The sequence below is a fragment of the Phanerochaete carnosa genome (genome assembly GCF_000300595.1).
Source record: "Phanerochaete carnosa HHB-10118-sp unplaced genomic scaffold PHACAscaffold_10, whole genome shotgun sequence".
NCBI classification, from domain to species: domain Eukaryota; kingdom Fungi; phylum Basidiomycota; class Agaricomycetes; order Polyporales; family Phanerochaetaceae; genus Phanerochaete; species Phanerochaete carnosa.
Window position 1 is genome coordinate 1,811,510 of NW_006767637.1, and position 14,046 is coordinate 1,825,555.

A 14,046-nucleotide genomic window follows, 5' to 3' on the forward strand; every position below is an offset into this window, starting at 1 on the left:
TACAGTAATTAGACTAGCAGTAAAGAGATTAAATCTATTCTTGATCTTTAACTCTAAATTGGAAGCTTCAGACTGCTTCAAGTTATACAAATCCTCTAAGGACATTGAATTGTCCTTACTAGCCAAAGCTTACTAAGTTAACCAAGACATTAACTTGTCTTTGTTACCCTCTTATCTTACTTATCTAAAAACCCTATTCTACTAACCCAAGTAGCTAGTCCTTAAGCTACTAACTAAACCTTCTTACAGCCCATCTTCTAAGATTCCTTAAAAGTCCCTTGTAACAGGCAAGTGAGGCTTTAGAGTACTTAAGCAGATTAGTAGGTGGTCTTTGAATTAGTCCCCCACGAACACCAGGATAGCTTGGTTGAAAGGCTAACCCAGTGAACCCTGGAAAGAAAAGATTGGGAAAACCAAATCTAAGTATTCCATACTATACCCTTCTTGCTTTTAGTTTAGAACAGAACAAACTCCATTCTCTTTTATTAAAAAGTAACCTTCTAGGATTTCTCCTAGAATCTTCCTTATACCAAACCTCATTTTTATTTTACTTACTTTTCTTATCCTAACCTTTTCTTTACGACAGCGCGTCTGATGTGCTGATGCGTGCCTGTCAGTGATGCGCTTTTTACAAGGTGTTTTGGTGCGTGGCTAGGACTTGTAAACTGGCACTAATGCGCCGACAACGTTTGAAGGGTCGTACAAACATGGAATAAATCAGGGAAAATGAAAATAAAATAGGAGGCCGGGGCTATGCCCACGACAATATACTCATATGTAGCAACATCGAAGTGAAACAGCCAATGAATTGCATATTTTGTGGTACCTGCATGAACTACCTTCCATTTTGGGATGGGTAGCTGGCTCAAGCCGCTTGAGAGCTATAGCCGCCATAAGCCGCGGCTTAACCTGCAACTTGGCTTGACTCGGCTCAACTGAAAAAGGCAGAGCCATCAAAAGCCAAGCCAGAGCCAAGCCACGCCAAGCTGTGGCAACACTATGAAGCATACAGGTGGTCTCAATCTAGGCTCCTGGCACCTGTCTGCACCCCCGTGCTAGTGGAGTTTGACCGAGCAAGTGCTGAAGTCCACCAGTGGGAGGAGAGTATGGTCACGGCCAATATACACATCCTGTACAGCGTCCGGATTCACAACAACTACATTTGGTCTGGCACTTCCTCCAAGCACATCTTGGATGAAGCTGCCGCGATGGCCATGCACGACTGCAAGTATGATGCGGTGAAGGTGCTGGCAGACCTCATCCAGTTTGGCTGGCTCAAACATGGCCCCGCTCTCACTGCCCAGCTCCTGCTCATCACAGCACATGACCGCGCTGTGCGCAAGCAATTCAAGGGCAGCAATCACTGGCTGACGTGGAACAAGATTTACAGCATTGCTGTGCCCCTACTCGACTTTCTCGATGCACTCTTTGCAAATTGATGGCATAGCGTGCTACAAAACTGCATGGTGCAAGGCAGCTCTGTGCCTCTACATGAGGCGTTTGCAGGCACATTCATCCAATTTATGCACTTTGTGAAGTATGATGGAAATGACGTGCTCAACATCCTGCCAGGCCTTGCTGGTGTTGTGCGCAGCTTTGTGTGTCAGCTGTCTCCTGCACAGCCTGGCATTGATATTGTGGTGCCAGTTGTCATGGAGGACTGAGTACTGGACAGAGAGGTCATTTCCTTCCTTTTCATCCAAGTCAAGATGGAGCACGAGCTGACATACAGGCCAAGCACAGGCACCATCGCTGCAATGTTTGTGCACACATCAAATTTGCACCCTGTCATCCACCTCGTTATGCAGCTCGAACCGGCCATGCGTGTTCCAGAGTTAACACAGCTTACAAATGAAGCACTATATGGGCAGCCGTGCTATAAACTCATAGCGTATGGCTGTGCGCCGTCAGTGTACAGCATTGTCAACAATGCACATGAGGATATGTATGTGACACTTGGCAAGTACAAGACAATTGCAAGTGAGCACATCCACCAGAAAGAGCGGATGGTCACCCACGTGAAATACATGAAAGGCAAGTGGGAACGCGGCCTGGAGAGCTATGATTGAATTGACGAGCCCGCTTTGAACGCACAGGATGAGCCTGGCAAGAAGGTCTGCGGACTGTACACTACTTAACTGGGATTCTTTTTTCCTCTCTCTTTTCGTGTTCAAAAGCTCTAGTTTCCCTGCATCATTAAAACTGTGTTTTTGAGCTCTAAACAGAAATGAGTATTCTGTGACTACTGTAAAATACAATTTGCCTCACGACTAGTTCGTGACGCGTTGCCAATCTGGATCCTCGACATTTCACGCAGCGAGGTTGCGGCTGCATCAATTACCTGCTCACTGGAAATTTCCACCACCACTATCTTTTTTTTCCCTTCAAAGGGTTTATAGTGCTATCATTCCAATAGGCATTTGGTAATGTACACATAAATTACTACCAAAATGCATAAAATAAAGGCTATATAGAGTCCATCAAAGCAATGGCCATTAGAGTCCGAAGCAGTGAGTGACAATGAAAAATAGGAGAAGACCTTGGCCAACTTCCCTCCTGGGTTACTTCCAGGCTATATTAGAGTAAGAGGCGCCCTCTCAAGCATGGTGTCCATGTCGGTATGGACAGCATGCAGTCCCCCTCTCTCCCCCCCCCTTCCTTGGTACCTAGGCATTTAGCCACTCATCTCCCCCACACTGCCGGCCCCTTAGGTCTCTGACGTATCTGCAGTGACAGCCTGTTGTAGGCCCACCACAGAGAACCCCTCGAAAGAGATGTCGGTAGGAGGTGCAGGTAGGTATAACCTGGCAGGATTTGGTGCCATTCCACAAGGTAGGGGAGAGGGTGGGAGGTGGGTTATTGTGCTTCTCCGGCAAATGCTCACTGAGTGCCCATCAGTTCAGCATTATCTGATGTGTTTGGCCTCCATCTATCAAGGACGGAGGGCTTTTCTTGGTGAAATCCCTCTTGAAAAAATGGGAAGATGCAAAGAGAGCATCCTAGGAGTTATTAGGGGTAGTTGTTCAGTAGAATAAGGCCCTCGAGGGGGATCACCCGAAGGTGCCCAAGGGGATGGTGATAGTATGAAGGAGAGGCACTGCTGCCACCACTATCATCGCGACCCTTTCTTCATCTTCATCCATCTGTATCTCGTCATACTAAATCATCCATATCCAAATAATGCTCTCCTTGCACAAAAAAAATCCCAAAGACTCTTTGTTTGCCCCACAGCCATACCTCAAGAACTTCACGCTTCCTCCAGACTCCCAGCTACCTTCTATGCATGTGGTCGCAAAGAATATTGTCAAGTGTAAGCACTGAATTCGAGTGGCATTCTATTGAAAGCTCTGTGTTGCACCTAGTGGAAGGGATACATTGCACCGGAATGCTCCAGGGGCCGGTTGGCGCCGTGTTTGCCACAGAAGGTATTGTCGTGATATGACAACTGGGCTGCGCGAGCGCAAACTGGCGAGAGCACACGGGCACGATCTAATACACATGGTGTTAGTTCTGAGTGCGAAGGGAAAGAGCACGCTGTATAGATCTACCTAATACACACAGTGTTAGTCTACACAGTGGGTGGTAAGCATATGTGCATACTGCAAGGGTGACAAAGGTACTTACTCTGAGTGCGAAGGGAAAGAGCACGCAGAGTGGGGATGCGGAGAGGAGTTCTTATATACTAAAAGGAAGCAAAATTGAAAGTTCGCTAGAATGGGGAAGCCTGCCATAAAGAGGTCCGTGTGTGGGAGCACTACATACTGATCGTCCAACCACTATCTACATATTAGTAGCACCTAATCTAAGATGTCCACCTTCAGTCCATGCCGGGTGGAACGCCGAGCCAGAGCCACTAGGCGCTTCAACAGAAGGTGGCACACAAAATGCAAGGGAAGAGATGAACAAGCCCACGCAGTACAGTGTCTTCTTGCCTAATTTTTTCAAGTTCAGCTACTATGTGCGAGTGCCAGACGGTGAGAATATGCGCATACTGTACTTTTACGACCATACCGGATGAAAGTGCCCAAAATGAGTTTTTCCGACAACTCGCCAAAATCGTCATAAATCGAGAGAATATTAGTGGCGGTGTCCGCGGAAAAGCGGCATGACGTGTGACATCCGGTACGGTCGTAAAAGTACAGTATACGCAGCTGAACACGCTCAAGCAATTTTGCAGTGCCGGGAGACATGTTGGAGGGCGTTGTGTTCGCACTGGAGGTGGTCATCAGAATCATGATAGTGTCCGGAGGGGCAGCTGCGCACTATGGGACACATATTGCCGCATCAGACTTTGGAAACGGCCCATTACTTCATCATGTGTAGCGCATTTGTCTCGCTTGTATCGCGTGCTAACACGCATTTTCAGCTGAGCAATGCACGGCATAAACTTGCGGCCCATCTAACGTATGTTTTCATTCCCACGGATGCGCGTGTTTGTTTGACCAGCGACGTAGCAACCCCATAATCAACCGTCCTCTCGACGCGGCCAAACATCTGAAGCACCAAATGAACGCCGACATTCCGAGGCTAATAGAAGGCGAAAAACCATGGGCAGTCAATCCGTAAGATCTCATACAATTTTGGGCGCATGATTATTTCATGCGCACTGTAGACATCAATACGGAATGTACTCCCAGACATTATATCTCACGGGCCAGCATGCGGAGACGAAAGTTGTACGCAAACGACTGCTCAGGGATGTGCATGATTCAGAATTATCGAATCTTTTTGGGCCCATTTTTACGTCACATCTTGTCATGAATATTACGTATTCCGGATGGTTCTCCCAGGTTCCATAGTATTCTTTCACTTTCTATACACCTCCGTATATTTGTAGGATATTCTAGGTACTCAGTCTGACATGTATAAAAGGAGCTCATACTGCTCAATAACAAGCCAGACTCGAGCTGGTCTTTCCTCACTCACATTCCTTTCGTCTGTCTCCTCAGCATTGTCGTAGCTCAGTCCAGTTGGATTGTTAGTTGCTGACATTAGCTCGAGTCTCCACCAACTGCCCTACGACGATCCTCGTCACTTCCACACCAACCATCACCTATCTCCACATGACGATCCACTCTATACGCACATCTGACTCTCACCCTAAATCCTAACCCTACCAAATTCTACCGCATCAAGACCCGGACCCCTGGAACCCTTCTCTGTGCACTTGCACAACTTTTTACCACATCATACCCCCGAGGTCACCTCTGTAATCACTAGCCCTTAGGCGGCTAGACAGAGCTCCGTCCAATTAGAATCGTACCCTGCCCTACCATAGGCAGCGTTACACACTTTGCAGCAGGCAAGCGGATATTCCTGAGTACGACGTGGCAACCGGTTGCGGCCGGGCGTCGGAAAAGCGATAACAGTTAGATCGACGATCCCTTTCCGGACGTCAGACCGAAGAGAAGCAATTGCTCTTTGGGCTGTTATACTATTCCTAGAACTGTATTAAAATAGCGTTTTGGTTCTTTTTGGAAATCCCTATCTTTGGCAAACTCTACCCCTGATCTGGTCGTTACAACACGATTAGTCCCAGGGTTTGCTGCAACCAGCTCCATGGACCCGACACCCTATGACCACGCCTTCTTGCTATTGTAGAGGACATACACATCGAGAGCTAGAGGGAAGATCTGTCTACCTACGAGGTGACAACTTACGGTACTGCGCGCAACAGCCCTGCCCGCATTTTCCGGATAATAGCAATCGTTGTCCTCGGTGTAGGGAAGGACTACGCGGAGAACTACTACTGAGAGTTACCACAGGAGCACCCTCAGAATCTATTGCAGTCCCACAACCCACAGCATCCGGTTCAGAACCCAGAACCAGACGAGATACTCTTGAATCAGTCACTGACCATCTCCGCTCGATCGCCCTCGGAGAATTCGAAGCACTACCAGAGGGCCCACCAGACCCCGTGGAAGAAGCAGTAGAAGATTCCGAAGCTTCAAACCCACCTTCCCGCCGTTCTCCCACTCCACCCTTGTCTCCTTCTGACCCCGGCGCGATGGCTGAAAACCAAGACAGTGCCGTGCTCCTCAATGAAAGCGCGATGAAACCCGACGCCTTTGATGGCACCAAATCCAAGTACATCGCTTAGAAGACGCAGATGAAGCTCTATGTGGTCACGCAAAGGAAGCGACTGCCAGAGCAATTTGACAGGGTCCTTATGATCCTGTCATACATGAAAGGAGGACATGCGGGCGAATACGTCGCCACATACATGAAGAAGTATGACACGGATGAAGATACCGTGATCAAAACCACGAACGATCTATGGAAGGATTTAGACATACACTTTCTAATCGATGAACAGGCAGAAGCGTACGATAGGCTGCAGGCAATGCAGATGGGAGCGCTATCGGCGCAAGAGTTCTTCTCGAAGTTCGAGTTGTGTGCCTTCCAGGTGAATATTCACGACTTCGAAGCACACTTTCAGGAACTCAAGTTGCTTCTAGAAAAAGCACTCCGGGCCGACATCATTCGGCTTCTATATAATTCATCAGAGGAACTCCCCGCTACATACGCGCTATACAAACAACGGGCCGCGCGCATCGACCTAAATCAGCAACAGTACCGTCGGCGAAACCCACAGTCCCAGCGACAGGGACAATTTCAACCTCGGCAGCAGCAGGCACAAAGTGCGCCGCGAGCACAGGCTAACGTAGCCGCGCCAGCTGTAAGCGCCCCAGTGCAGACGCATCGCGATGGGACAGGCGTCACATTTGGTGGTAGAGGCCAGCCAATGGAACTAGACCAAGCACGACGCTTGGGTCTCTGCTTCCAATGTGGGGAAAAGGGTCATCTTTCGCACAGTTGCCCTAACCGGCAATAAGCTCAGCAAGTACGAGCCGCGGAAGCACCGGTAGTTCCCACCACCAATACGTTCACGCCATTAGTGTCACTCAACGAAGCCCCTGCCGCGACGGCAGAACCGTTTGATTAGAAGTGGCAATTCGCGAAGAGATTTGCGCGGCCATGAAGGGTTTTGCAAGCGGTCAGCCGGACGCGTAGCCGAGTTGACTGAGCATAATTTTACGAATTATCTGTGTTCTTGGTTTGGAGTAGCAATGTATATACCAGAAAAAGGGGCGTCCGCAGAGCCGCGCGGAGAGGCTCAACCCTCTTGCTTAATTCCCCCGAATAAAAAATTATTACCCACACCAGAACATCAGACCGAACCTACGCAGTGGCAGCGCCACACACCCTGGACGGCGGCTTGGATTCACCAATGGATAGTCAGCAAAGAAACTGCAGCACTCAGACTGTTGACTGAATGGGTACACTCAAAGAAGAGTGTTGATGCTTCAGAAGCCTGTATGAACCAAATCAGGCAGATGAAAGAAGAAGAAGCTATAGACTTCTTGAATGAACTACGAAAGCAACCTCGTTTTATCCGAAGAAGGAAGGGGACTCAAATGGACGTTCCAATGATTATCACCACCCTGGACACGCAGCAGCGCTTATCAGTCAAAGCGTTATTAGACACAGGATGCACTGGATCTTCCATTGATGCGCAGTTTGTCTGCGATAACAATATAGCCACAAAGAAACTGCCATCACCGATCCCTGTCTATAACGCGGACGGCACGCATAATGCCAGCGGGGCAATCACTGACTTTGTCGAATTAAGGGTGGAAATCCAGGATCACGTTGAACGACTTCCGTTCGCTGTTACAAATCTGGGAAAGACTCCAATCTTTCTTGGATATGAGTGGTTACAGATCCATAACCCATCTATCGATTGGCAAGAACAAATCATTCAGTTTGATCGGTGTCCAGTTACCTGCAAATATGCCGCCCGATTAATTGATATTGATGCCGATCAGGAGGAGCCCAGCGATCCGGAGGCTTGCCTAGAAGAAGGGGATAGAATCTTTATTCTTGACCACGAAACCTACTTTGCTACGGGAACAGCGTACATTCGCACTACGGCCACTGATCTAGCCATTAAGGAAAGTCTGAAACACGAGGCTAAGATGTTTGAAAACACCGTCCCAAGTCACTATCACGACTACTCTGATGTGTTTAGCAAAGAAGACTTTGATTCCTTACCGCAAAGACGACCCTGGGACCACACGATAGAACTCACACCAGGCGCACAACCGATCAGTTGCAAAGTTTACCCGATCTCTGTAAACGAACAAAAAGAACTTGATGAATTCATAGAAGAAAACCTTCGAACTGGGAGAATCTGACCATCAAAATCCCCGTGGGCTTCTCCATTCTTCTTTGTCAAGAAAAAAGACGGACGACTTCGGCCTGTACAAGACTATCGGAAGCTGAATGAGCTCACGATCAAGAACCGCTATCCACTTCCTTTGATACAAGAACTAGTGGACAAGCTAAAGCAGGCACGGTACTTTACAAAATTAGACGTTTGATGGGGATACAACAACATCCGCATCAAAGAAGGAGACGAAGAGAAGGCGGCGTTCCTAACGAATCGAGGACTATTCGAACCACTCGTCATGTTCTTCGGCCTTACCAATTCCCCGGCTACATTCCAAACCATGATGAATGATATATTTTGAGATCTCATCAGTCAAGGACACATGGTAGTCTATCTAGACGATGTCATGATCTTCACTCAAGATTTAAAAGAACACCGTCGGATCACGCGGCAAGTTCTTCAAATCCTGAGAGAACACAAACTTTATCTGAAACCAGAAAAGTGCAAGTTCGAGAAAGCAGAGATAGAATACCTCAGAATGATAGTAGGAAAAGGAGTTGTCCGCATGGACCCAGTCAAGATAGAAGGAGTTGTCAATTGGCCTCGGCCCGAGTGCAAACAAGACATCCAAGCATTCCTTGGCTTCACCAACTTCTACTGAAGATTTATCCGAGACTACGGCAAGATAGCAAAGCCACTCAGTTCATTAACAGGAAATGCTACCTTTGAATGGACTATCGAACAAGAAGTAGCGTTCACAAGCCTGAAAGATGCACTCTGTTCCGCACCAGTATTGGCCATACCCAATGACGACGACCCCTATCGCGTAGAATGCGACGCCTCGGACTTTGCCATAGGAGCTGAGTTAGCCCAGAAGCAAGATGGCAAATGGAAACCCGTCACCTATCTATCCAAAGCTATGACAGCAGCCGAAAGAAATTACGAGATTTACGATAAGGAACTTCTCGCAATCATGACTAGCCTTGATGAGTGGTGTCAGTATCTCATGGGCGCCATACACCTGTTTGAAATATGGACGGATCACAAGAACCTAGAATACTTCTGGAAGCCACAGAAGCTCAATCGACGACAAGCCCGATGGGTAACCGAGCTGGCTGAATACCAATACTCGTTGCATCACAAGCCCGGTAAATCTAATGGCAAAGCCGATGGACTATCTCGCCAAAAAAGGCACAATGCAGGAAAAGAGGACAATTCCGATATGGTGTTACTAAAACCAGAACATTTCCGCGCCTTGATTCGTAGTACTGTATTTAGTTTAGAAGGAATCGACTAGAACTGGGTCGCAGAAATTAAAAAATACAAAAAGAACCGAGATTCATTAGTTACCGTAGCTTTACAGAACAAGGACAAAGACTGGAACGAAGATAGTACCGGACTCGTGACATGGAAGAACCGTATTTACATACCAGTAAATAAGAAACTCCGCGAGCAAATCATTGCTCATCACCATGATACCCCATTGGCTGGACATCCCGGTCAATACAAGACACATGAGATGGTCACACGTAACTACTGGTGGCCCCAAATTTGAGAAGACATCAGGAAATACGTGGCCGGATGCGAGAAATGCCAGAAGACCAAGGTTCACACAACGCGTCCTACTGGACTTTTATTCCCCAACAAAATTCTCTCACGACCCTGGGAAGTAATCTCCGTTGACAAGATAGGTGTATTGCCGGACTCCTTCGGATACAATGCCATCCTCGTAATCGTTTGTATGTACTCTAAGCAGATAATCGCAATACCAAGTACCATAGAGCTCAACGCCGAGGGATGGGCAAAAGCACTCCGAGATAACGTAGTCGCCCATCATAGACTACCCCGAAAGATCATTAGTGATAGGGGAACTGAATTTAAGAATCAGTACATCTCCGAGTTGTACCGATCCCTCGGAATTGAAGCCAATCCTTCAACCGCGTATCACCCCCAGACAAACGGACAAACGGAACGCATCAATCGCAAAGTAGAACAATATCTTTGATTGTTCATCAACTACCGACAAGCGGATTGGGCTGAATGGTTGCCACTTGCGGCCTTTTCGTACAACAATAAAGTCCATTCATCCACCGGATATACTCCATTCTTCATTAATAAAGGGTACCACCCTTATGAGGGAACCCAACCGGTGCGAGAAGGATTAAGCGAAAACGTCCAACAGTTTGTCGACAGAATGGAACGGGTACGAGAAGACACTAGTGCGGCTATCAGTCTAGCACAAGAAACTATGAAGCGCTTCTATGACAGGAAAAGAAAGAACAGACCAGAATACAAAGCAGGGGATAAATTTTGGCTAGAAGGAGTAAACATTCGAACAGACAGACCAATGAAGAAGCTCGACGATAAGCGATACGGACCTTTCAAGGTCAAACGCAAAGTCGGCGCCTCTGCCTACGAATTGGAACTTCCACGCCAATGGAAACAACACCCCGTGTTCAACGAGAGTCTTCTTAGTCCCTTCAAAGAACCCGTATACCCTTCGCAACGACGTGAACTGATAGTCCCCGACCTTATAAATGGCGAGGAAGAATGGGAAGTCGAAGATATCCTCGACTCTCGCCGTGATCGAAATGGAAATCTTGAGTATCAAGTTCTCTGGAAGAATAGCCCACACGGTGATCGCCGTTCCTGGGAATCACGAGTGAACTTGACCAATTGTCAAGAACTCCTTCAAGAATTCTATGCGAGACGTCCCGATAAACCCGCGCCTATGACAATTAGAATCCCCCCGCTATTGACACGACCCGTCCACATGCTCACGCGTGACACTACTCTTTTGGTACAATGGATGGGTGGGATTCTCCCGAAACAGGGGTCTGAAGAATCTGCTGGGCTTGACCTTTATTCGGCCGAAAGCGTTAAGATACCGGCACGAGACCGCAAGGTTGTCGGCACTGGCATAGCAATGCGTGCCCCTCACGGAACTTATGCGCGAGTAGCGCCGCGAAGTGGGTTAGCGGTTAAAGGAATAGATGTCGGCGCTGGAGTCGTAGACCGAGATTACACCGGAGAAGTACGCGTAGTGTTAATCAACTCCACCAATCAACCCTTCCAGATACGCGCCGGCGATCGGATCGCACAAGTCATTTTGGAACGCATTGCGTCATGCGATATCGAGGAGGTGTCCAGCTTAACAGAAACCCAACGAGGGACAGGAGGATTTGGATCGACTGGTAAATAATCGTGAGGACACGATTCTAGACGAGGGGGTAATGTCATGAATATTACGTATTCCGGATGGTTCTCCCAGGTTCCATAGTATTCTTTCACTTTCTATACACCTCCGTATATTTGTAGGATATTCTAGGTACTCAGTCTGACATGTATAAAAGGAGCTCATACTGCTCAATAACAAGCCAGACTCGAGCTGGTCTTTCCTCACTCACATTCCTCTCGTCTGTCTCCTCAGCATTGTCGTAGCTCAGTCCAGTTGGATTGTTAGTTGCTGACACATCTCATGCTTTCGTCCGCACTACTGCATCTTGGTGTTGAGCCGAAGGCGCAGAAGGCGTATGTCTTACTTGTCTTTATACGGCCGAGGGTTAATTGTATAACACAGACACACGGACTGGACTGTAAAATATATCAAGAAGCATTTAACGCGGTACACATGCCTTGCACAGCTGTTGGTGATCTACGACGGCCCAATACATCCCGTTCTTGCCGCGCTCGGTGGCGAAGAGTGGCTGAATCGACGTAAGAAAACGACGCTCAAACGGGATGAGCGTATGGCAAAACAATGCCAAACTTGTGGCACTACCGACGTGCAGAAACCGCTGTTCCGGTGCTCCAGGTGCCAATATACCTTTTATTGGTGAGTGGGCTACCTTTATATGCATACCACCATGCTAAAGACCCTGCATATAGTTCGAAAAAGTGCCAAAAGGCTCACTGGAGGCTCCACAAGTAAGTGCGCATGTCTTGTCGTTCTGTGCATCAACTCACGGAGAATGCAGGGCACAGTACACGTATGTTATCCTGTGTATCATGAGAATTCTCTCTTAATTCCTTCTTGCCAGCGACATTGTCAACTCGCGCGCAAAGGTCGAGAAACTGATGCAGCAAGGCTCGCCGCTCGCGCAGAAGGAGGCCGACTGGGTCTCGTGGCGCTCGCTATCGAGCGCCAATAATACGCGTGCGCCGCGATCCGTCGCGCGGGCGTACGCACATCGTCTTGCGCCAGGTGGAGCACGCGCCCGGGGAGAGTGACCTTAGGTACCGGTTCACGGTCACACATACCGACGTCTTCAAGCTCGACGATTGCTGGGACGCCATCGAGGAGGTCATGGGCCTTCACAAGGGCGAGGGCATGGAGATGGTGCAGGACATCCTCGACGACCTCGTCTCGGCTGGTAGCCCCAGCGGGCAAAAATACATCCCGCTGCCGGGCTTAACATACGGGTACGGCATTGTACCGTATCTGGGAAGCAGTGAGTCACTATGCAGTTGAACCGCGCCACAGGTCTTTTCTGACCAGCCCTAGGTGGAATTACCCAGGGATTGTTGCGCATCCAGCCGTATAATCGCGACTGGCGCAAAACTATGAACAAAAAGGGTGTTTCGCCGCCTGAAGCCATCCCAAAGCTCAAGAATGCGGCTGACGTCGAACATCAATTCGATTAGACCCGTGGACTGCCGGCCGCTGTAGGTTTGGTCGAACGGGTGTGCTCTGTCAGAGACTTGATGGCAAATGAATCGACCTACACAGTATTGTTAGATACATGCTGTCAATGATTCACAAATATTCTAATGTAGGCTGTGTCCGATTAGTTTTGATAATGGGTGCAATCCCGAGGCTAACGTTAGCCAGAGCTGCTCTGATACAATTGCAAGCTGACGTGGACGTATTTGGATATTAAGGCTATCTACGTCTGCGTGCAGACGTCGCCGCCTCCCAAGGCAGGCGTGGTAGTCAATCTACGAGTGAATGTGGAACGGTAGCGCGCTGCGCTTTCATTTGAGCGACGTAATGCTGCCGCTTTTCCAGGTCTGCGTAAACACTTCAGACGCGTTGTTCAATCAAACACGATAAGGAAAATTTACCATGGGCCCACATAGCGGCGCCGATTCTGTTCGACACTGTGAAAAGCAGCCCCACGAGAGGCAAGCCCTCGAGGAGAGCAGCAGCGAAACCGAATGCTAGAATTGAAGGACGACTGGTCAACCAAGAGCGTGTGAGTTAGGGGTGCAGCTCCTACCTCTGTAATCCCACTTGCGCTCTTCTATGAATACAGCAATTTGGTCCTCAGTCATCTTCTTGGCTTTGAAGTACTATACGACATGAAGTTAACCGTCCATTCAGTTCAGAGCAAAGGATAGCAAGCCTCACATTACGATGAAGATGACGGCCCGTGCCCAGAGCTCTAAGCCATGCTGAGATCACAATGCCAACCAGGGGCAGCAGATGCAGCGGAGACAGCGCCACTATATGGAGGCGTCAGCGTAGATGTCGGTTCTCCGCGCCCGGCCGACCCACTCTTGATAGTCACCCTACCAAAGACGCTACTCGCGAACTTCGTGAGCCGCGACCTGGTCGGCTTGGGTGGATTGTCCCATTCCTCGACGTATGGCTGCCATTTCACATCCGGAAAATCCAAAACATTTACACGGCGTTCTGAGCACGATCGTGATCGAGTCAAAGAAACCCTATAGGCCCTTGTTCGGATGGCTCACGCCGTCAAAAAAGTGCGTGACGATACTTGGCACGATCAGGTTGCCGATGCTAAACGATAGCGTGGCCGCGAGGATGAAGCGATCCCGGCGCGTGATGCGGTGGTACGAGAGCACGCGAATGCCGACACTGCGACCGACGCAAATAGAAACGTCGTGGTGCCGCTTATCGCAGGATTTGG

General features: G+C 48.7%; 5 protein-coding genes across 5 annotated transcripts; 4 read left to right on the forward strand and 1 right to left on the reverse strand.

The window, feature by feature from the left end:
• Positions 1 to 1,106: 1,106 nt before the first annotated feature.
• PHACADRAFT_200185 (uncharacterized protein) lies at positions 1,107 to 1,439 on the forward strand (the record flags this gene model as incomplete). The annotated part of the gene is made up of 1 exon (XM_007400446.1): positions 1,107 to 1,439. The coding sequence occupies one exon, from the start codon at positions 1,107 to 1,109 to the stop codon at positions 1,437 to 1,439; it is 333 nt and encodes a 110-aa protein (XP_007400508.1).
• A 270-nt stretch (positions 1,440 to 1,709) lies between these two features.
• PHACADRAFT_32337 (uncharacterized protein) lies at positions 1,710 to 2,069 on the forward strand (the record flags this gene model as incomplete). The annotated part of the gene is made up of 1 exon (XM_007399938.1): positions 1,710 to 2,069. The coding sequence occupies one exon, from the start codon at positions 1,710 to 1,712 to the stop codon at positions 2,067 to 2,069; it is 360 nt and encodes a 119-aa protein (XP_007400000.1).
• A 4,040-nt stretch (positions 2,070 to 6,109) lies between these two features.
• On the forward strand, positions 6,110 to 6,563 carry PHACADRAFT_200186 (uncharacterized protein; the record flags this gene model as incomplete). The annotated part of the gene is made up of 2 exons (XM_007400447.1): positions 6,110 to 6,406; positions 6,459 to 6,563. 2 exons carry the CDS (start codon positions 6,110 to 6,112, stop codon positions 6,561 to 6,563), a joined length of 402 nt encoding a protein of 133 aa, XP_007400509.1.
• Positions 6,564 to 11,933: 5,370 nt separating this feature from the next.
• On the forward strand, positions 11,934 to 12,817 carry PHACADRAFT_32338 (uncharacterized protein; the record flags this gene model as incomplete). The annotated part of the gene is made up of 6 exons (XM_007399939.1): positions 11,934 to 12,008; positions 12,062 to 12,100; positions 12,158 to 12,162; positions 12,214 to 12,354; positions 12,410 to 12,624; positions 12,672 to 12,817. 6 exons carry the CDS (start codon positions 11,934 to 11,936, stop codon positions 12,815 to 12,817), a joined length of 621 nt encoding a protein of 206 aa, XP_007400001.1.
• A 289-nt stretch (positions 12,818 to 13,106) lies between these two features.
• On the reverse strand, positions 13,107 to 14,029 carry PHACADRAFT_200188 (uncharacterized protein; the record flags this gene model as incomplete). The annotated part of the gene is made up of 6 exons (XM_007400448.1): positions 13,107 to 13,183; positions 13,238 to 13,333; positions 13,393 to 13,465; positions 13,524 to 13,618; positions 13,671 to 13,764; positions 13,868 to 14,029. Coding segments are annotated over 6 exons (597 nt in total), but the record flags the coding sequence as incomplete, so codon positions are not given.
• Between the last annotated feature and the right edge of the window lie 17 nt (positions 14,030 to 14,046).